Below are 19,537 nucleotides of genomic sequence, written 5' to 3' on the forward strand. Positions count from 1 at the left end.
TGAGGGTTTCCGGGGCCGTCCACGATGGGATGGATGAAAGGGACTGGAGGGCGCAGCATTCTTGTAGAGTGCCCTTGAAGACAAACGTTCTTGTAGGGAGGTCCGAAACTCTACGGAAGGCAGAAACGCGGGGCCGCTCACCTCCGGCAGGGACAGCTGCGCCGGCGCCGACGACGGCGCGGCGTGTACGACTCAGTCGCCAGGGTCTTCAAGGGGGGGAACACACGGTCCCCCGAGCCAGGATCGGCCCCGGCTAAACGGACGTTGCGTAGGTTTGAGGATTGTTTGTTTTTCACTAATCTATTCGCAACTTGAATCTCTGAACGAGTGTCTAGTCACCGATACAATCTCCCTCGCATCTCACGTGTACATGTCTGGAACATAGTTGCAAGGTATATGGTGACAAGTCTCATACTGCCTTTGCAGAGCAAGTACGTAAAGAGACAAACAACATTGTTTCTAAGTTAATCACGGCCGATTCGGACAACATAGTATCCGAAGACGACGACTGACTCTAGGATCTCTCGTAGGGGTTTGAATTTGGGAAAGAAAGCAAGAATACAAGATAAACCTCGCCAGGGTTTTGGTATCGTGTTTGCGGCAGAATAAAATACTCCAAAAACACCGGCCTCGTAACAACAACATCATCACTGGACCCGGAGCGGCCAACTCGAGGTATATGGGGATACCATCGTATGCGCTCTTGTAAAGCATACACACCCACACTACCCCGTTCTGAATCAACTCAGTAAAAGAGCTCTATCCGCCTCTGGGTGTTGATCCATTTTCGGTTTGCAACATCTCGTTTAGACCTTTCCACGGCCGGTGAAGCGGGTGCGGCGCTCGCGGTGTCTCCACCAGTAGGCGGCGGTCGCCAGGGCGCTGATGAGCCAGAGGAGGGCGTTGGCCAAGTCGACCCAGACGGCGTTCTTCATGCGCTGGATGCCGCTGTCGCCCTCTACGTTCTCCTTGATGTACATCTGGCAAGTCATGTATCAGCGAGGGTGGTTCGACGAGATAGAGTAGGTTTGAGTAGGGAAGTTTGGGGTTGGTACGTACATTACCAAAGAGACCGAACAGGGCGATCCAGAGGATGAAGAGGATGGCATCCCAGATCCAGACGATGGCGAAGCGCAGGATGAAGGGGATGAAGTAGAGCAGGGCCGTTACGGCGGAGAGGGCGCCGACCACGACTGCAAAGACCTGGTTTTTTTTTTATCTGTTGTTAGTTACTCGTTCTTCCTCTGAACCGTGCTTCACCCGTGACAACATCGACGTTTTTTTTTGGGGGGGTTTTTTTGGTCTCGTCGCATAGGATAAAACAAAAGCAAGACTCACCCATTTCCCGTCGGTGTAGCTCCCCTCGCTTCTGGCGCGGTTGAGGTCGACGGCGTAGAGGCCGCATACGGTGACGGCCAGGACGAACTGGAAGAAGTGGAGGACGGAGAAGGCGAGGTAGCTCGCTGCCATGCCGAAGAGGCCCATCTTGGCTATGTTTATCGGTCAACCGCTCGGGAATCGGTGAATAAGTTTTGGTAGATTCAGCTGGCGTTTTGACGACGGTGGGTAGAGATTGGGAGGTACGATAGTTGGGTTCACCGAAGAAGGGGGTCTTGGAGGGGGTCTTATTCAAATTAAGCAGCGAACGAGGTTGTTTTTTTCTACGGGAACAGGCGGTGGTGGTGAAGGTAACCTTGGAAGGTAGTGATGACACCAACCAAGGTCAAGGCAAAGCAAGGTCAGATAGAAGGGTAGCAGCGCCAGTACCCTTAGTTTAATCACACCACGTCCACGAGTGGGAAGGGCGCTAGGGTGTGGAAAGAAAGAAAGACACAAACAGGTTGATCGCCATCTTGATTGTCTCAAACCGGTCGATTCACCCAGAGTGCCAGTGCGTCCTTGGTTGGGGAAAAAAAGCTGCAAAAAAATCTGGGAAAATGGGAGTTGGTCCCCTATGACGCAGCGTGAGGCTTTTAGCGCGGACGACGAGCCAGTTAGAGACGCGACTACTACCGTTAGGCGGGTTCGCGTGGTTTGGCGCAGGGGTGCAGTCATTGCTGTCATTGGATGTCCGTCCCTCTCTAGGTAGGTAGGTACCTTGGTCACCTTACTTAGCCCTGGGAGGTCCGCTCCTCGTGGTTGAGGGCTTGAGGGCTCACTGGCTGGCCCAGGGAGCTATCGACGGGCAGGTGCCAGTCACGCCAGTCAGAGCTGCTGCAGCTTTGGAAAATCTGCACGTTGTTGCTGGCATGCGTCAGGGGAAGGCGCATCGAGGACGTCAGGTCCAGGTCGGTCAGGTACGGGATGAGATACCAAGAAGGAGGAACTCGGATCTTATTCTAGGGCCCAAGGGAATCATCCAAACTCAGCCATCCATTCACTTTGTCCAGCTACATACCACCATACCTAATGCGCCAATCATGACTTGGGGGAAGAGAATAGGTACGCACACAACATCATCGGCAACACCTGAGCAAATCACCAGGTCTCACTTCAGCTGTCCCGCTCGAGCCAGCCAGTCAGTCAGTTGATCCAAGTAGGCTAGTAGCACATTGCTTTCATGACATGGACTGGTCGACTGGGCCCGTGGTCGATGTGACGGGACCCAAATTCGACCTAGACGCTATGAGGTTTCGAGCACGTCCTTGCGCCATCTGCCCCTACCCTTTTCCCGCTGTCGTCCTTCTCAAATGCTCGTGGACGGCCCGAACCTGGCAGTGTCGGAAACAAACCTCGGACGGCACCTGCGTCTAATGATGACATGTATTATCGATCTCTCACGTTGACTCACGATGCTGACTGGTCATGTTTCTGATGTGCCGGTCGAGACTGCGTGTGAGACTGGTTGAACCGGGGCACTGGGTTCCCAGACAGATTAACATACATCTGGGTGGCCGTCATATTGTTTACCTCGGACGGGTGATATAGAAGCAACTCTGGTGTTTACTACAACTAGAAGCAATTTTCCAGTGGTTAACATGTGTTGATCTTGCTCCTGTACACCACATATTCACTCCCTCATGCAGGATACGGAAATCATTGTTAGTCAGTTCTCGGTGAGAGAGAGCAACCTAGATTAGTTGACCTTGACTTGATGCTGCTGCTTTTCCACCCACGCCCAAAGGCGCGACGCATGTTGGCCCAAAGGTGGGCAGGTCCGAGCCTTACCCAACGACATGCCTCGGATGCCGCAATCCTCCCCCGCAGAGGCCACATCCGACGATGCCCGCCTGCCGCGGTGCGCGCATCTACAGACTGCGGATACACACCACCATAAACCAGATCCCGTCCACGCCGTTGTTGATCATTTCGTCCGTCTCACAGCTTGTACATTGAACCCTCGCGCGCGCGTCAGGAGAACCCTTTCTTCAACTCGTATTACAATCCGCAAACCACACGGCACGAGAAGACAAAAAGAGACAAGATACACACAATGACGGAACCACGCCCCAAAGTCACCCTCCCCGCGCCCCCCTTCCACCTCATCCCAGGCCTCCCCAACTTCCGCGACGCCGGCGGCTACCCCGTCGACGCCCTCCCGGCCGGCCGCATCGTCAAACCGGGAATCCTCTTCCGCTCCGCCGAGCCCTCCCGCCTGACCGACGACGGCGTCGCCCGCCTCCAGGACCTCAACATCACCCACGTCTACGACCTCCGCTCCACCATTGAGCTCGAGCGCCTCGCCCAGGCCGGAACGAGCTGCGACGTCCGCGAGTGGCCCGGCGCCACGCGCATCTTTGTCCCCGTCTTTCGGGACATGGACTACGGCCCCGAAGCTATTGCCTTACGGTACCGGAATTACTCTAGTAACGGGCCCGAGGTGAGTTTCTTTCCTGCCAGCCCCTCCTCCTCCTCCTTCACCTTTCCTACTCGTCCCAGTGAGCAGAGCGGGACAAGGGTTCTCATCATCTTGTGAGAGTCATGTGAGAAAATTCTAAACCAATATAATCCGCAGGGCTTCACAAAGGCCTACACCGACATCCTCCGCGCCGCCTCGGAAGCAGACCACCCCAACGACCCCTTCCACACAATCCTCTCCCACCTCGCCTCCCCCGAACCCCCGACCCCGCTGCTCATCCACTGCACCGCCGGCAAGGACCGGACGGGCATCATCTGCGCCCTCATCCTCAGCCTGTGCGGCGTCTCGGACGAGGTCGTCGCCCACGAGTACAGCCTGACGGACATCGGTCTCCAGGACCGCAGGGAGGAGATTATCCAGCACCTCCTCGCCACCGAGGCCATGAAGGGGAACCCCGAGGGGGCCAGGCGCATGATTGGATCTCGGTATGATGCTTTTCCTTCACTCACCACCCACTCACTTTACTTACTTATACCTATGCTAAAACTCCGCCCAGGAAAGAAAACATGCTTGCGACGCTGGCCGCGCTCCGCGAGGAGTACGGTTCAATCGAGGCGTACGTCCAGAACAGATGTCGTCTCTCGCCAGAGGACATTAGCCGTATTCGGTCAAACCTAGTAGTGGATGCCGACGACGGGCGTAAAGTGGTTGACTGGGTCTCACACACAAAGTATTTGCTTTGAGAGAGAAAAAAAGGACTCATTGGAAGGAATAAAATAAAATTTCTTGCTGGGCTTGCTGAGGCTTCATCCTTTGAAGCGCGCGCCCTTCCCGCTTGAGTCCGTCGTCATATAGGGTTACATGTATATAGTTACAGTTGATAGACACAGGACGCTTTTATCCTAAAGCGCCCAACACGAGAACTGAGCCAACATGACTTCAGTTCGTCTTCTGGTTGGTTTGGGCGGCTGTCGTGAGCCCCTCCTCCTCCTTCGTCTCCTCCAGGATGCCGTCGCCGTTTGTGATATAGTCGGCAACAGGCAGTAAGGTATGGGTTGTACATGTTCAAGGCACCGACGTGGGAATCTTCACCTCGCCCTTCCTGCGGTCATAGAAGGGGACACCGTATCTCCAGCCGACGCCTCCCCTGCTGCGGCCGTTCTTGCCGACAGTCTCAACATTCATCTCCTTGAACCTGAACTCGAAACGACCGGTATCAACACGCGTCGTCTCCTCTTCAGCCTTTTCGGAACGCTTGCGCTCTCTCTCAATCAACCTATCCTCCTGCGCCCTGGTATCGGCGCGGAACTTGCGCGTCAGCTCTCTTCTGTCGCCGCCGTTGAAAGCCGCCCTCCTCATGTCAATGAGCTCCTTGTGCGGTGATCGATCGTCAATCGAAAGCATGTTTCTATGGAAGGCCTTTGCGGCGTCTTCTCTATTGAATTGCCGCGACTCCGACACGGGCACGAAGAGTTGTTGCATCGTGAGCTTGTGGACGTGGATCTCATTCACGGGCTCGTGAGGAACCTGTTGACCTCCGGTCTCCTGCTCTGCGAAAGGAGTTTGGGGCAGCATGCCCATGACGGCCTGTGCATAAGGTCTGGCCAGTGGTTTGCGCTGCGAAGAAGTTCATTCTCAAGTCAGCAAAGACTGTAGTCTAGAATGATTGTGCGATTGTAATGTAGAGAAATGTAAAGTAGCAAATCAGAGAGGCTCGCAGTGCCAAGGTGTAACCATATTGTGCGTCTTCAAGACTAATCGAATTTTGGAAAGTTGATCATCATGATGCTGGGGAGGAGGATCAATCCCATCGAGGGATTTGGGGTTTGAAAAAAAGAAAAATGTAGGCTTACCTCTGTTATCCACTGCTTCTCGATCTCCATCATCCGCACTACGGCAGCGACGCGGCGAACATCGATACCCAACTCAGCCGAAACAAGCTTCAACGACTCCTTGGCCGTCTTGACCCTCCTGAAGACCTCTTCCCTCAGAGCCTCGCTCAGCACGGGTTCACTCTTGAAGAACGGGTTCATCGGGAAGGGTTGGTCGAAGCCGCCCAAGTAATTGGGGCCCTGGCCCTCGGCATCCTGAAACCTGCTACCTCTTTTCTTGAGGAAGTCAAACATCCTATGTTGCGCCTTGCTCCTTCTCGACTGGATCGGCGTTGTCGAAAAGGCGCACCGCAATGCTGGTGCAGCGTACGCAGCATCGCACCATTTTGTCCCGAGGACCAATGGCGACAATGACGAGCCCGCTCGCGACGCCATTGTGTGTGTGAAGCAAAGAGTGTTCTTCTGGACGCAAAAGGCGCGCCTGGATTGCACCGTACTACGGCGAAGCAACCATTGAGGAAGCTTGGGTATAACGAAGTGTGGTTGTTTTGTGAAGAAGGGAGACTTTTTAAAGCTACGACTGATTTTTCCTTCGTTTTTTTAGGAGAATGTGCACGGACCATATTGTGGATAATTTGCCTTGGTCAATTGGCCTGGTGCCTTAGGACGGAACATAGAGCCGCTTCCCAGGCTCCGGTCTCCACCTACCGGTATTCAGGTTCCAGGTTATCCCGTCCCGTTTCGTTCAACGGAAGTAGGTACCTAGATCTATGGAAACGGGTGCCTTCCGTCATTTTCTCTACCGGGCAATCCTCTCCCGATTTCATAATTAAGGCATAGCCACTCATAACCCTAATATAGTATGTTGCTATACACGCAGTCGTCATCAATACATGTCTTGTCTCAGCAAGATCTCTTTTGTATGCGTTACTGAATCCATTATGATTATTCTCTCATGCATACGCGCTCTATGGTATCATTCTGCGCGTCCCTCTTCGTATATTCCATGCGGGGCATCTCTTAAACCGAACCGTTATGCCAATGCAATCAAAGACCAGTAGCCATCAACAAGGTGCAGATCCCCTGCAACAGAGATGAGCACCGAGCCTGCTGAAATCATACCTCAGAGGGGAGTCCGTATGTTGCTATCATATGTTCATTAAGCCAAGTCCCATGAGAGACCATTGAAAGAAAAGACTCCGCCTCATCAAAGGCTCGCGGTACCATCATTACTGTGGCCTTCTGCCTAGGTAGGTGTAGCGAAAGCCAATGTCGCATAGCTACCATTCCCTGCTAAAGCATGCGAGCGTTGCTGTACTATTACGCTGGCACCGCCGAAGTCATCGACAAGCGATTCTTCTTTGCCTTTGTCTTCAACGCGGCCGATTTCTTGGCTTCGGCCTCGTCATTCTGCCGAGAGAAGTCTTTCCATCTTCTCCAGCCATCAAAGTCAATGAGTGCTTGCATGCAACCCCATTCCATGACTTTCCTCTCTAACCAAACAAAGTTTACAGGCTGTGATAATCATGTAAGCATAATGGGCTACCAGGCATGGAAAGAGTAGGAATACTGACCTTGGTAAGGAAATCGTTGCAGCCAGCCGCCAAGGCCTCGTGTCTGTCACTCTGGAGGGAGCTGGCAGTGAGGGCCACGATAATGACCGGACTTTTGAAGAGCTCCATATTGGTCAACTTGTCCTTCTCCTCTGGCTCGCCATTCGGGGCTTCAGGTGCGCTCCCTGCTGACGAAGAGAAGACACCAATCGAGTTGACTCTCTCCAATCTGCGGATCTCCCGGGTGGCTTCCAGTCCGCTCATGATGGGCAGTTGGATATCCATCAGAACAAGATGGAAACCGCCGGTCCTCCACATGGTGACGGCATCTCGGCCGTTGACCGCCGTTTTCCACCTAACCTTCAGACGCTTGACGAAAGCCTCGAGCAGCTTGAGGTTGATCGGGTTGTCCTCTACGATCAACACGTTGATGGGTGGCACGCCGCCATTCAATATGCCAGCCGGCAAAGTTGGATGATCTACTGTTTTCTTCTTCTTAGGCCGAGAACTTGCTGGCCTAGGAGAAGCAATCCTGGGCGGGGGAGTAGCAACTCTTGCAGGTTGTACTTCCGGAGCGGGTGGTGTTGGAAGTGGCGGAGCAGCCGGTTGGGCGTTGGATTGCTCTGAAGTGTTCGACTGCGTCCTAGAGGGCGGTAGGCGTGGGTGGAATGAGTGGGTAGGATGCGCAGCAGCGACTGCTGCGGCCGCCATGGACTGTGCATTGACTTGATTCAGTATCGTAGGTGAGGAGGTATGGGTTCTTCCAAGGCGAGGGCGTTCTGGGCGTTCCCTGTATGCACGAGACCTCGTGCCTCCCGGGGAGGGTATTGGCGGTACTTGGCCGCTTCCAAGGATTGCAATCGAGTGCTGGGTGTGCGCTGTAAGAGCATGCGCTGGGTGAATTGGGTGGGCAGGGTGCGAGGGATGTATTGCAGGGACGGTAACAGGAGCGACGACTGGCACTGGTAGGTTTGGTGACGGCAGAGCAGCAGCGTTTGCAACAGGAGGGAAATATCCTTCGCCAGCCTCAGAGGGCCGGCCTTCGTCGTTGTAGTAGATTGTTGTAGAATGCGTCGGAGCACGTGGTGACGGTCTCGGTGTGCGCCGGGCTGGGATATCGATAACCAGAGCCTCTTCCACATTTTGGCCACCGGGGAAGTAGGCATCGAGTGTACGGCCCACGGGCTCTTCGGGGCCTAGCATACGATCCTGTCTCTGCTCCCGTGGGCATATCCGTAGTGTGAGGTCGGGAGAATCAAAATGCCTGCCCAACGAGTTGGCGTACTTTCGTAGAATCATGTCGCGCACATCATCGACCAGGTCGTCCTCGTTGACGGTGATGAGTGTGGCAGAAGCGCCGGGGCGCCTAACCCAGACCTTGCGGGTGACCATGTTTGCGATGTTGGGGAGCAAATAATCGGCGCTGGCTGGCCTAGCTTCGTTTTCGACACGTCCTTCGAGTAGGTTTCGAATTAGAGTGGTTTGACGATTGGGTATTAGACTTTGTCGTCGGGGAGGCGCTTCTGGGCGGGATGGCACGGGCGAACTCGGTAGGATGGCTGTTGCGAGAGGCGTCGGGGTGCCGAGGGCATGGCTGAGGGGATCGTGTTGATCGTCGTTGAGGTCCTCGGCAGAGACCGCCTGGAGGGTAACAGTGGGAGCCGCGCCAAATTTTGGCGGTAGTGGCTGATGCGGGTGATGCGACTGCGACAGATGAAGGCTCTGCCGTTTGTCGTCAAATCCGGGTGGGGTTTGGTCTTCGTGGATGCTTGGGAGGTTGTTGATGGCAGTGGGAGCTGCAGCAGAAGCAGTGGTTGTGGTTGTTGCGGCTGGACGTAGGTCGTTGCTGGCAGTCAGTTCGCTAGCCAAGCGTTCTTGAGACGCGGCGGGCGGCATTGGGGCCAGCGAGTCAAGGTCGAGGTCGAGGTCGGGGTGTGGCTTGTGAGCGTCCTGATCGTCCCCAGTCCTAGTCGAGGTGTCTCTGACCTTGTTGCTGGCGCTGCTTGCGGGTCTTTGCTCGGTGTCGGTATCCGTAGTAGATGTGGCAATGGGATTCTCTTCCTTTACCAAAACCTCGTCGCTGCTGAGAGGTGCATCATGACTGTTATTTTCTTCATCAACATGACTGTCGTGGTTAACTTCATGCCCGTGGCTTTGTTTTTGTTGGTGGTCCAATAGATGGGACTTGGACGAGGACGACGACTGTGGCGGGAGCTGGCCTTCCTCACTGTCGGCTTCTCCCTCTGCAGCCCCAGCAGCGGCACCCCCAGCCGTAATTGCCTTCAATTTCGGCTGCAGCAAGTGGTCGCCTGGGCTGCTGCCGGGGGGTTGTAGTGTGGTGGACTGTGGCTGTGCCTGCAGGTGATGGTGTGGCTGGTGTGGAGTCGGCGAGCGCGAGGGCAAGGGCGAGATTGGCGTGTGAGGCGGGTGCTGAGAGCTTGCTCTGGACCTGGGAGCCGAAGCGGATGCAGCGGTCGAGGATTGCCGTGTGAGACTCGTCCAGGTCCCATCAGTTGCCTGGGAGTTGTGAGCATCGCCGGTGCTTTTGTTGGAGGCTAGAGACGGTGCAGCCGAATTCCTCCGCGAGAACTTTGCCCGGAGACGAGCTCTGATATCCCCAGCAGTACCCATGGGGATGGGAGGGTCACATTCAGCGTGCGAATGGGGGCGAACTTTTTTTTTTTTTTTTTTTTTTGAACGGGACGGGGTACGACGGTACGTTGCTGAAATTCGGTATGCTAAGGTTATCGTGTCTTGCGCGTCTTGTCGCGTGGTCGCCGCCGTTGCCGTGGACGTGATGGTAGCCCGTTTGCTGATGGACTTTTGTTCTGGCGGGTCGTCTCCTTCGATGATGGATCAAATGGACTGAGGTTGAGACACGCCGAGAGGAGGAGGAACGGATGGGACGGGTGGCATGAGAGGTGGGTGAATAAGTGGTATCAGGTGCCTCCCCGACTGCGGCGAAGAGGAGGAAGAGGATGAGGAGAGGAAAGGTCGATTCTTCCAACGTAGATGGGACACGGTGAAATACGGTATGATACGGTGAGGCGAGTTGACAAAAGTGGAATGCAAGTGTGGTGAGTACTGAGTATTAAAGGGGGGTGACGGGCACCTGGGGAATTGAGAGGAAAGACAAGACAAGAAAGAAGATGTGATGAATGAGTGAGATGGACCTTGGAATACACAAGAGACCAATGAATAAGGCGCCAGAGAGAAATGAGAGGGTAATGGAGTTGAAAACTTGAGATATCCTACTCAGAGACAAGAGGCAGAGACTAAACGGGAAAAAGAAAGACGATGCAACAGAGACCAAGTAGAAATGGTGCAAGATGCCTGGCTTTCCCGTCCACTAAGTGTCAATGCGAATGGATGTGAACCGCCAGGTCAAGTCCAGTCAAGCGCCGATGGGCTGGCTGTCATATCCCGGGGTTGCGCTGTGGCTGTAAATTGTGGAGGGAGACTTGAGAGACAGACACAGAATTACAGACAGCAGAACATCCAGAGATGCCTTGACAGCCCAGTACCAATTCGCCAAGGGTAAGGTGTAATATTCATTCGTAGAGAGAGAAAGAGAACAAACGACGCGTGGGATGGGATACCCATGCGGCTGCCACGCCTTGCAAAGTACAAACCCACATGAATGGTCCATGGATCCGTAGACCATCCGTAAAAAGGTACCTAACCGGCTTCAATGTCCGGTCCAAATCCTGCTGTTTTCCCTCCTCTGTATCTCATTTCCCGTTGACATCCAACGTTTTTGCTCGCCTTCCCCCTATTAATTGGCCGTGTTTCCCTCCGCGCCTGGCCACGTCGACGGTCGATGCGCCTCTCAGCCCCACCTCCCTAATAACCAGCCAATTGGCCTGTTTTGAGCAGCCCGATTGTTCCGTGCAAGCTACCTTACTAAGTACCTTACTCCGTACCTTAGTATTGACACTAAAGTGGGTGACAAAATGGGATGCCGCTCAATACCCTCCCTATCTCTTTTTCTACTATTCCTATTACTACTACTACTACTACTAGTTACCATTATTATTATTATTATTATATCACTTTCTTAGATATATTCTATATAGAATACATAAGAATTAAAAAATAAATAAGAATAGAAACAGAGCTAGGTACTTCGTGTTGGGCGGCAAGCCATTGTTTCACCCACTTGACGTTTAAGAATTGGATATGGAAATCTAAAAGAGCGGACAATTCCATAAAACGCCCTATTAACTACTTGTGCAAGGACGAGTGCCTGAGGATACCTTCGTTCATCAGCCACAGACCAGGTTCCTTTAGTACGTGCCCTTCCATCGAGATCTTGCACCCGCCGCCTCGCCCGAAATCAAGGATTAATCGGCCGGTAGGCACAATGTCGATCTTCGGCAAGGTATCCTGCAAGTCGCGAATTATTTCGTGGGGTTCTGCAAGTTATCAAGTCGTGCGAGTGCATGTTGTTCTGCAGCCATGTCACCGAAAGATGTACTCCGTATTGAAGATTCGCGTTTGACAAGTGCTTAGGTACCTACTTCGCGACCCACATTTTAAACAGTGACATCTTTCATTGCTGAAGGTATCCGTAATCAGACACAAACATCTACGGATACAATTTCATCCAACCCACCTCATTCTCTAATACCATTGTCAACGGACCTCGTCTAGCGTCAAAGTTGCCTCAAACCACAGCTGTCATATTATTGCATAGCACTAATATTTGCTCCCGGAAGCACTTGGCTTGACTTAAAGATGCCCTCCTTCACAGAATCCGAGCATCAGCCGCAAAGTCTACCCTTTGAGAAACCGACACCACGCCCACCCAAGTCGCCAACAGTAGCCAACAACATTCGGTCTCGCAACCGTCGTCGAGAGTATCTCGAGAGGAATCCAAAGTACTTCTCCGACGCTGAACACGAGCTGGCTGGTCCGTCTCTTCGCATCCCCTTTCTCCCTCTCTCTCTCTCTCCCTCTCTCTCATGAGCGGTCTTAGTGCTACCGCACATTGCGGGATCGTGTTTGCTTCATCATCAGCTCAGATACTAACATTCCTCCCAGACCCCCTATTATATGACAGCTTGGTTCGCAAGTTTCAGACGCCAGCCGAGCGTGAGGTCGAAGGCAAGGCCAAGGGCTACTCAGGGGTTTTAGAAAGCTCCCTGCTCAGAGGCGAGGCTCGCCTAGCTGACTTGAAGTCATCAACTGATGACACTTCGACGGCGGAGCCCGCGAGAGACTTCACAACCGAGGCCGATCTTTCCAAGACAAAGACAAAGGAAGAAGGCCTTCAGAGATGGCATGAGTTTCTCACAGAACGTTTTGTCCGCGGCCATGACGAGGATTTCGATTACAGTCTGATCGACGACAAGGAAGATTACGACGTCATGGAGAGACGTGATGCCGAGGAAGCCTGGTTCGACGAAGAAGATCCCGAATGGGCCAGTGATGCAGACGAGGGAGTTGAAACCACACGGGGCCAGACTGGTATTCAGGACTTTTGAACGGCTACAGTAAGGCGGGCAAGTCCGGACCAGGACTGCCACTTGCCTGCGCATCAAGGAAGGGGCCATGGGAGAATCAGAACCCATGATGGCGAGCTAATGTGCGCTCGTCATTGGCAGTGCAGCATTTGAGACCCCTTTCCAAGAGTCGCACCACTGCCACTGTACTTCTGGCAGTTAGGCTGATCTTGCCATGCCTTGATACAAATGCTTGGGTGCAACTGAACCCTATCTCAGCAGCAGTCGGGAGCAAGAGGGAGGACAGCATCAATGACCAGGCCTTGGGCCTGGAGAGGACGCACCTTGACGTCCTCACCTTGGACTTCCATACCTTTCCATCCCACGATGCCAACCAACCCGGTCGATCCCTTCTACAAACCTTGCTGACGCCGTAGTGGAAGGTCCATAGGCGAACGGACCGCAACATTTCCCAATCACAAGTTCAGCGAGTCACCTTTGGCTCAATGGTAAAAGCGTCGGCGTTGCGTAGTCATAGGATCACAAATACTACCAATAACCCACCGACGGGGTTCGAGTCCTATACTGACTGCCTTGTGATTACGGCGGTAAAGCTCGGGTAGCGCGGGGTCTCGTCCTGAAAGGGACCAGATTGAGCGTCGAACGAATTTTTTTTGGCAGTTTTTGGCATCGATTTAGGTATGTTTTGGTGATGGTATGATTAGTTCAAGAGGAAGTACTACCTCATGCCGTGAATATGGCTTCGCCCAAGACAAGATAGCACAAGAGACTTTTACATCTCCTCAGGGGTCTACGGTTAGCCCACACCAGCATCCTGCACCTGTACAGCAGCGACCAGGTTCTGTCCTCCAACTCGTGGTGCGGGTGGATGTGCCCAGGATGGGGTAAACCGGGAAAATGCGCTGGGTAAATTCAAAGGCCGCTGGCTAGTCGTCCCGTGTTCCACTCTACCGGGCCAACATCATCACTTTCACATTCATCCACGCGCCTGAACCCTTTTGATGGTGGAGAATCCTGGAGATCAACTTTTTGGCATATAAACGGTTGCCTCCCAAGGCTTTCTATGTGCCCATCGATTTTTGCAGAATCTCCTTAACCGTCTCTTCTCGTTGCAAATCGGCATCTGCAACAACATCCTATCTATTCCCCCAAGGTACCCCAAGTGGCATGCTTGATTTCTCCATTTGACCCCAATTCCACCAAACACTTTCAACACCCCGCATTCTCTCCCCCGCACTCCCACTTTCTCCCCTCGCCCCATCCTATCCCACACATTCACACGATGGCGCCCCTCATCAACCACCTCTACACAGCCGACCCTTCAGCCCACGTCTTCAACGGCAAAGTCTACATCTACCCGTCCCACGACCGCGAAACCGACATCAAGTTCAACGACAATGGCGACCAATACGACATGGCCGACTACCACGTCTTCAGCACATCCTCCCTAGACCCCCTAGAACCCGTCGTCGACCACGGCGTCGTCCTCAAAACCGAAGACGTGCCCTGGGTCTCGAAGCAGCTCTGGGCGCCCGACGCCGCCTACAAGGACGGGAAGTACTACCTCTACTTTCCCGCCCGCGATAAGCAGGACGTCTTCCGCATCGGCGTCGCCGTCTCGGATAAGCCAGAGGGGCCCTTCACACCGGACCCGGAACCCATCCGGGGCAGCTACAGTATCGATCCGGCTAGCTTCGTTGACGACGATGGCCAGGGATATCTGTACTTTGGTGGTCTATGGGGTGGTCAGCTGCAGTGCTATCAGAAGGGTAACGAGGTATTCGAGAAGCAGTGGCTCGGCGCGCAGGAGCCCAGCGGCGAGGGCGTCTACGCGCTGGGGCCCCGCGTGGCGAAGTTGACGGGCGACATGCACCAGTTCGACGGTGAGGTTCAGGAGATCCAGATCCTTGATCCCGAGACGGGCAAGCCTATCCTCGCCGACGACCATGATCGCCGGTTCTTCGAGGCGGCGTGGCTGCACAAGAGGGATGGGCTGTACTACTTTTCGTACTCGACCGGTGATACGCACTACCTCTGCTACGCCACCAGCGAGAGCCCGTTGGGTCCTTTCACGTACGGGGGACGGATCCTCGAGCCCGTGCTGGGGTGGACGACGCATCATTCCATTGTCGAGTTCAAGGGCCAGTGGTGGCTTTTCCATCATGACTGCGAGTTGAGCAAGGGCGTGGATCACTTGCGGTCTGTAAAGGTCAAGGAGATCTTTTATGACAAGGACGGCAAGATTGTGACGGAGAAGCCATAGTGGACGGGTAATAGATGCAAAGAGCCTTGGAACAAGAAAAAAAGTTGGAAAAATCTTGCGTCACTTGTATCATCAACGACTTTTGAGAGACACTTATGTGTTGACGGATATTTTGAATTGATTTTCATTTACATCCTAATCATCTCTTCGCAACCTAGACTCTTCCTTTGACTTCCGTCCCAAACTTTGTAGATCCTCCTACATGAACCAGGCTTGAATAGCAACTCAACATTTGAATAGAGCATATAATTATCTCACACTCGGGGATTGGGGGGTATATTGTGTTAGATCGGAACGTTGTGTCCCTGACAAAGGAAATAAAAAGGGGGTGTTGTGTTCGTCATGTTTGTTTGTTTTCCTCTTGTCCAGAGAAGAGAAAATCCTCCCCATACTGCTTCTCAACTTTCAACAACTCCAAAACGCAACTTATTCAACGCCTCTTCATACTTGGCCGGGCTGTGATCAATCAACATGCTCGTACCGAACCGCACCTCCCTGAAGCGCGACTCGACGTCCCTAACATACTTGAGCACGATCCGCTGCGCAGGCCGACCAATAGACTCCTCATCCGAGACGAGAAACGCATCGCGCCTCAGCACCCGCTGACTCTCCACGATAAACACCTCACCCGGCGGCAGCAGCTTCAGGCTCATCATGCTAGAGCGCAGCGTCGTCAGCACCGAGATGCTCCACTTATCCTCGTCGGCGGCGGCCATGGAGGAGGAGGAGGAGCGGGAGCTGCTGTTGGTGTACCACTTCTCCGCCAGCCCGGACTGGAAAGCCTGCCATATCCGCTGGCGGACCTCGACCTTGGCCTCGTGGTTGTCAGACTTGAAAGCGAGGGCGACGGCCTGGAAGTCGTGCAGGACGCCGAGGGAGAGGAAGGGGACGAGGTCGCAGCCGTGGACGACGCTGGTGACGAGGCCGCGGGTGGCTTTGCGGAGGGCGGGGGACATTGTGCCCGGCGGGCCGTAGGCGTAGACGTGGATGGGGCGGCCCGAGGGGAGGCAGACGTGCGTGGTGTCTGCGTCGAGGAGGCGTCCGTCGCCGAGGAGGCGGCGGTGCGGGTCCGAGGTTGTGACGAAGCCCGTGCCGGAGGATGAGGGCTCGGCGAGCATGGTGCCGAGAAGCGCCGTGACGCCGCCGCCGAGGGAGTGGCCGCACAGGACGAGGCCGTAGTCGCTAAACTCGTCGAGGGCCTCCTTGAGCGTGTAGAGGACGCGGCCGTCGCCGCCGTAGAGGAGGCGGCGGGCGGAGGCGTGGATGCCCTTGTGCACCTTGTAGGACTTGCCGCGCCAGTAGAGGTTGTCGTAGTCGCAGGCCATGTCGGCCAGGACGTCCTCGAAGCCGAGGGTGCCGCGGCACGCGAGGACGACGGCTTTGGATTCGTGGTCGAGGGAGATGTAGTGGACCAAGGGGACGCCGGTGCCGGTCGAGCCGGTGGTGTCTGATCCGCCCTGGGCGTCGACGAAGGAGGCGAGGAGGATGCTCGTGGATTCGGACTCTGTGTGGTGCGCAAAGGAGCGGATCTCGTGGTGTGTGTCGTCCAGCGCCTTGATCAGGGGCATGTCTTTTGAGATACCCATGAACTTGAGAAAGTTGGAGCCGTATGACGCCGAGGAGAATCGCATGTATCGCGTGATGTTTCGGAGCAGATGGAATGCCGGGAAGACACCATCCACTGTGCCAGCCCGCCTCAAGGTGTCGATGGCCTCGGAGTCGGTGTATGCGCTTTTTTGATAGTACGAGGATAGAACCAGAGACGTCTGAGAACCAGTATTGGCGATGCTGTAGAGACTCGGCGTGTTGACGTGGGAACGTGCCCTCCTGGACTTCATCGGCGATGGCGGCTTTTGATCGTTCATGTCCTTCTCTGACCGCGACTTGGGGATGCTAGGCTGGCCTACACCGTCACGTCGGCCATACACGGGAGATTGGGGCCGATATCCGTCAACGGCGTGGAAGGAATAGGTATCCGTTTGGGATACAATCGAGTCCCGGCGCCGCTCGTGTACGGAAATGTAACTGGCTCGCGAAGAGCTGCGAGGTACAGGCGAGGGGTTGTCGTATTCCCGGCCTCGTGAGCTGGAGGCAGCAGTCGGGCCCATGGCCCGAGTCTGGGACGGACGGCTCGGCTGGGTGGAGGTGCGTGTTGTACCATTTCTTGCAGAAGTCTTGGCCGGCTGCTTAGGTTTCCCCACGGGCTGCGAACTGCCAGTGCCGGTTCCTTCTCGATGAAAGAGGTTGGAAATGTTTGAGCTGGTACCCCTTTTCAGAGCTTGTCTGATGCCTCCCTTTTTCTCGGTTGTGGGCTTCTCTGATGGTTTGCTGCTTGGCAAGGGCTCCCCTTTCGTCCTCTTGGGCTTGGTCGCTTCAGCATGCGAGGAGACGGTACTCTCCTGACGTGCTCGCACTGGCAAGGGGCCTAGGGGCGCGCGCTGTCGCTTTTGGTTTGGCGCGTTCTCGGGACTCTGCTTGGGCGTCGGGATTTGAGAGACTCGACCGCCGGGCGAAGTCGAGGGGAAACCAGGGCCAACCTTTGCTCGGCGAGGGGTCGGGTTGGATGTCACATCCGGCCTCGAGATGCTGGCTGGGGACGAGGTCAGCGCCTTCTTGGGTGGTACGGGTGGCGGTTCGTCCTTTTCGTCGTTTCGACCGTATCCATCCGACTCCTCGGTGTCGTCCAGCGATTCCACTTTTCGAGAGTTGTCTTCCGCCTCCTCGAAGCCTTGGATCGTTGTGTTTCGATGTTTGCTCTTGTCAACTCTGTAGACGACCCGATAGGTTGGGACATCAGCAGAGGCTTGGTGCCTCACCAATTGCTCCTTCGGATGCTCTGAAGATGGTAGAACTTCTCGTTCAACGACCTCGACGCCTGGAGGCGGCGTCAAAGTTGGGGGCTCGGGTCCGGTAAAGTCCACCGTTATCATCTTTCTCGTCAAGGTCGTTGTTGAGATGGAGACGCTCGTGTCTGCAGGCATGGACCGCATGATCTGATTCTTCAAGCGGATTTCCGGTAGGTCGTAGTCGTCTTCGTCCTCGCTTGTTTCCCTCTCGCCATGTCGTTCGATGGTCGCTAGTATACCAGGACTTGGTTGGTCGCCTGGCATAGAAACCAAGATATCGGGACCCTTGCTTTTGTAGCGGCCTTTGTGCACCCCGTACAAGCTGTTTTCGTGGATGTCGACCCGCTCCCCGTCGTTGAGTACAACGACATCCCAAACGATTTCATCATGGCCAAGTCGTCTGGCTTCTTCATCGAGGAAACGTCGACACTTGCGCTGTAGGTAGGCCAACGCGCACAAGCCCATGACCAGATCTACAACACCCACACGCTCACCCTCCACACCAGTCGCAGGGTTCTGAAATTCGCGGCGAATCAAAGTAATGATGCTTGCAATGGCACGTGAAGAGTCGGTTGAGCCAAAGAACTGATCGAGAGACGAAAGAAGAAGCTGAGATATCTCTGAAGCGACGGAGATGGTAGTACTCGTCATCTGAAAGCCGGTCGTAGTCCAGAAAACAATTTGAGACATGGCACTATGCAAATGCTCCAGGCTCCTCTCCAGGACGGATTCTGCATCTTCTCTGCCCAGGTCGCTGTTGGAGCGTACAAGCATATCTCTCCCAGATCTGCTCAGAATTCCCTCGAGTATGCCCCTGCTGAGCTCCAGACTGGATAGAGTGGTGAACTTGGCAGCATCGAAGCCGTACGAGCTAATGAGGGTGCCAACACGGATTGCTAAACATGTTGAGCGAGTGGCGAGACTGACGGCCTTTGCTATGGGACTCGGTAGCACAGTTCGTCCTTCCTGGTGAGAGTCGAGAGGGACGTGGATCAGACCGTGAGAGTGATCGTCCCCGTCCCCGTCCCCGTCCCAGTCGTCGTCCGTATCCATGGTGTCTGACGGGTGTGCCGGGGCAGAGGCCAGTGAAGGTCGGGAAGTGGGCGTTCGCATGCGCAGGAGGCACGGGTCATCAAGTGACAGACAACGTGGAGTTGGGATAAGGTTCCGGACGTTAGACTTGAAGTGATGCGGGATGTGCAGTAACCATGTTATACTCGAGACCTTGACCGAGCTCGGTTCCAATAGGGGATGTGGAGCGTACAGTCGGGGGAATGGTGAAGCGAAACGGAAGCAGGGAATGAGGCGTTCAGAGGCGCAGAGAAGTTACAGGCTTGTGTAAAGAATAGGAAGAGGGAAGAAGCACAACTAATAGTAGTAAAGGTAAGGGAGATGAACGAGACGAGGTGGTTTAGAAAGGGGGGAACATAGGCGTGCTACCAATGGTGGCAACGTTCAAGCACCTTCAGCCGTAGGAAGATCAGAGCAGCGCAGAAGTACACAGAGGCGTATAGGAGGTTGTGGAACGACCGGAATAGAGTAGATCTGGCAAAAGACAAGCTTCAGTGTACTACCTCGGCCTGCCCTGTCGACATATATACCGACGATCCCGTCCCGAGTGCAACGGGCGTGGCGATGCCGTGTTTTCTTGTGTTGTGCTGATGACGAAATCCTGGAACGAGGCCGTGAGAAGGGAACAAAACTGTGTAAAGAGAGGCGAGAACCCGCGTTTCGAGGAGCACTTTGTTTGGTACGGTACAGTGAGTGAGTGGTACCGCC

General features: G+C 54.6%; 7 protein-coding genes across 7 annotated transcripts; 3 read left to right on the forward strand and 4 right to left on the reverse strand.

Moving 5' to 3' along the window:
- Positions 1-806: 806 nt before the first annotated feature.
- Positions 807-1,485, reverse strand: BDP81DRAFT_446190 (uncharacterized protein; the record flags this gene model as incomplete). The annotated part of the gene is made up of 3 exons (XM_060592038.1): positions 807-980; positions 1,060-1,203; positions 1,339-1,485. The coding sequence occupies 3 exons, from the start codon at positions 1,483-1,485 to the stop codon at positions 807-809; spliced, it is 465 nt and encodes a 154-aa protein (XP_060449863.1).
- A 1,948-nt stretch (positions 1,486-3,433) lies between these two features.
- Positions 3,434-4,542, forward strand: BDP81DRAFT_446192 (tyrosine phosphatase; the record flags this gene model as incomplete). Its single annotated transcript, XM_060592039.1, has 3 exons — positions 3,434-3,820; positions 3,956-4,284; positions 4,356-4,542. 3 exons carry the CDS (start codon positions 3,434-3,436, stop codon positions 4,540-4,542), a joined length of 903 nt encoding a protein of 300 aa, XP_060449864.1.
- Positions 4,543-4,864: 322 nt separating this feature from the next.
- BDP81DRAFT_310121 (eukaryotic mitochondrial regulator protein-domain-containing protein) lies at positions 4,865-6,066 on the reverse strand (the record flags this gene model as incomplete). The annotated part of the gene is made up of 2 exons (XM_060583608.1): positions 4,865-5,416; positions 5,653-6,066. 2 exons carry the CDS (start codon positions 6,064-6,066, stop codon positions 4,865-4,867), a joined length of 966 nt encoding a protein of 321 aa, XP_060449865.1.
- Positions 6,067-6,963: 897 nt separating this feature from the next.
- BDP81DRAFT_288695 (uncharacterized protein) lies at positions 6,964-8,849 on the reverse strand (the record flags this gene model as incomplete). Its single annotated transcript, XM_060583051.1, has 2 exons — positions 6,964-7,146; positions 7,206-8,849. Coding segments are annotated over 2 exons (1,827 nt in total), but the record flags the coding sequence as incomplete, so codon positions are not given.
- Positions 8,850-11,803: 2,954 nt separating this feature from the next.
- Positions 11,804-12,708, forward strand: BDP81DRAFT_130296 (coiled-coil domain-containing protein). Its single transcript, XM_060581733.1, has 2 exons — positions 11,804-12,096; positions 12,228-12,708. Exons 1-2 carry the CDS (start codon positions 11,922-11,924, stop codon positions 12,668-12,670), a joined length of 618 nt encoding a protein of 205 aa, XP_060449867.1. The 5' UTR covers positions 11,804-11,921; the 3' UTR covers positions 12,671-12,708.
- A 1,223-nt stretch (positions 12,709-13,931) lies between these two features.
- BDP81DRAFT_310062 (family 43 glycosyl hydrolase) lies at positions 13,932-14,912 on the forward strand (the record flags this gene model as incomplete). The annotated part of the gene is made up of 1 exon (XM_060583599.1): positions 13,932-14,912. The coding sequence occupies one exon, from the start codon at positions 13,932-13,934 to the stop codon at positions 14,910-14,912; it is 981 nt and encodes a 326-aa protein (XP_060449868.1).
- Positions 14,913-15,310: 398 nt separating this feature from the next.
- BDP81DRAFT_390542 (lipase) lies at positions 15,311-18,811 on the reverse strand (the record flags this gene model as incomplete). Its single annotated transcript, XM_060587420.1, has 1 exon — positions 15,311-18,811. One exon carries the CDS (start codon positions 18,809-18,811, stop codon positions 15,311-15,313), a length of 3,501 nt encoding a protein of 1,166 aa, XP_060449869.1.
- Positions 18,812-19,537: the final 726 nt, after the last annotated feature.

Source organism: Colletotrichum phormii (genome assembly GCF_030913505.1).
Source record: "Colletotrichum phormii strain CBS 102054 chromosome Unknown BDP81scaffold_3, whole genome shotgun sequence".
NCBI classification, from domain to species: Eukaryota; Fungi; Ascomycota; class Sordariomycetes; order Glomerellales; family Glomerellaceae; genus Colletotrichum; species Colletotrichum phormii.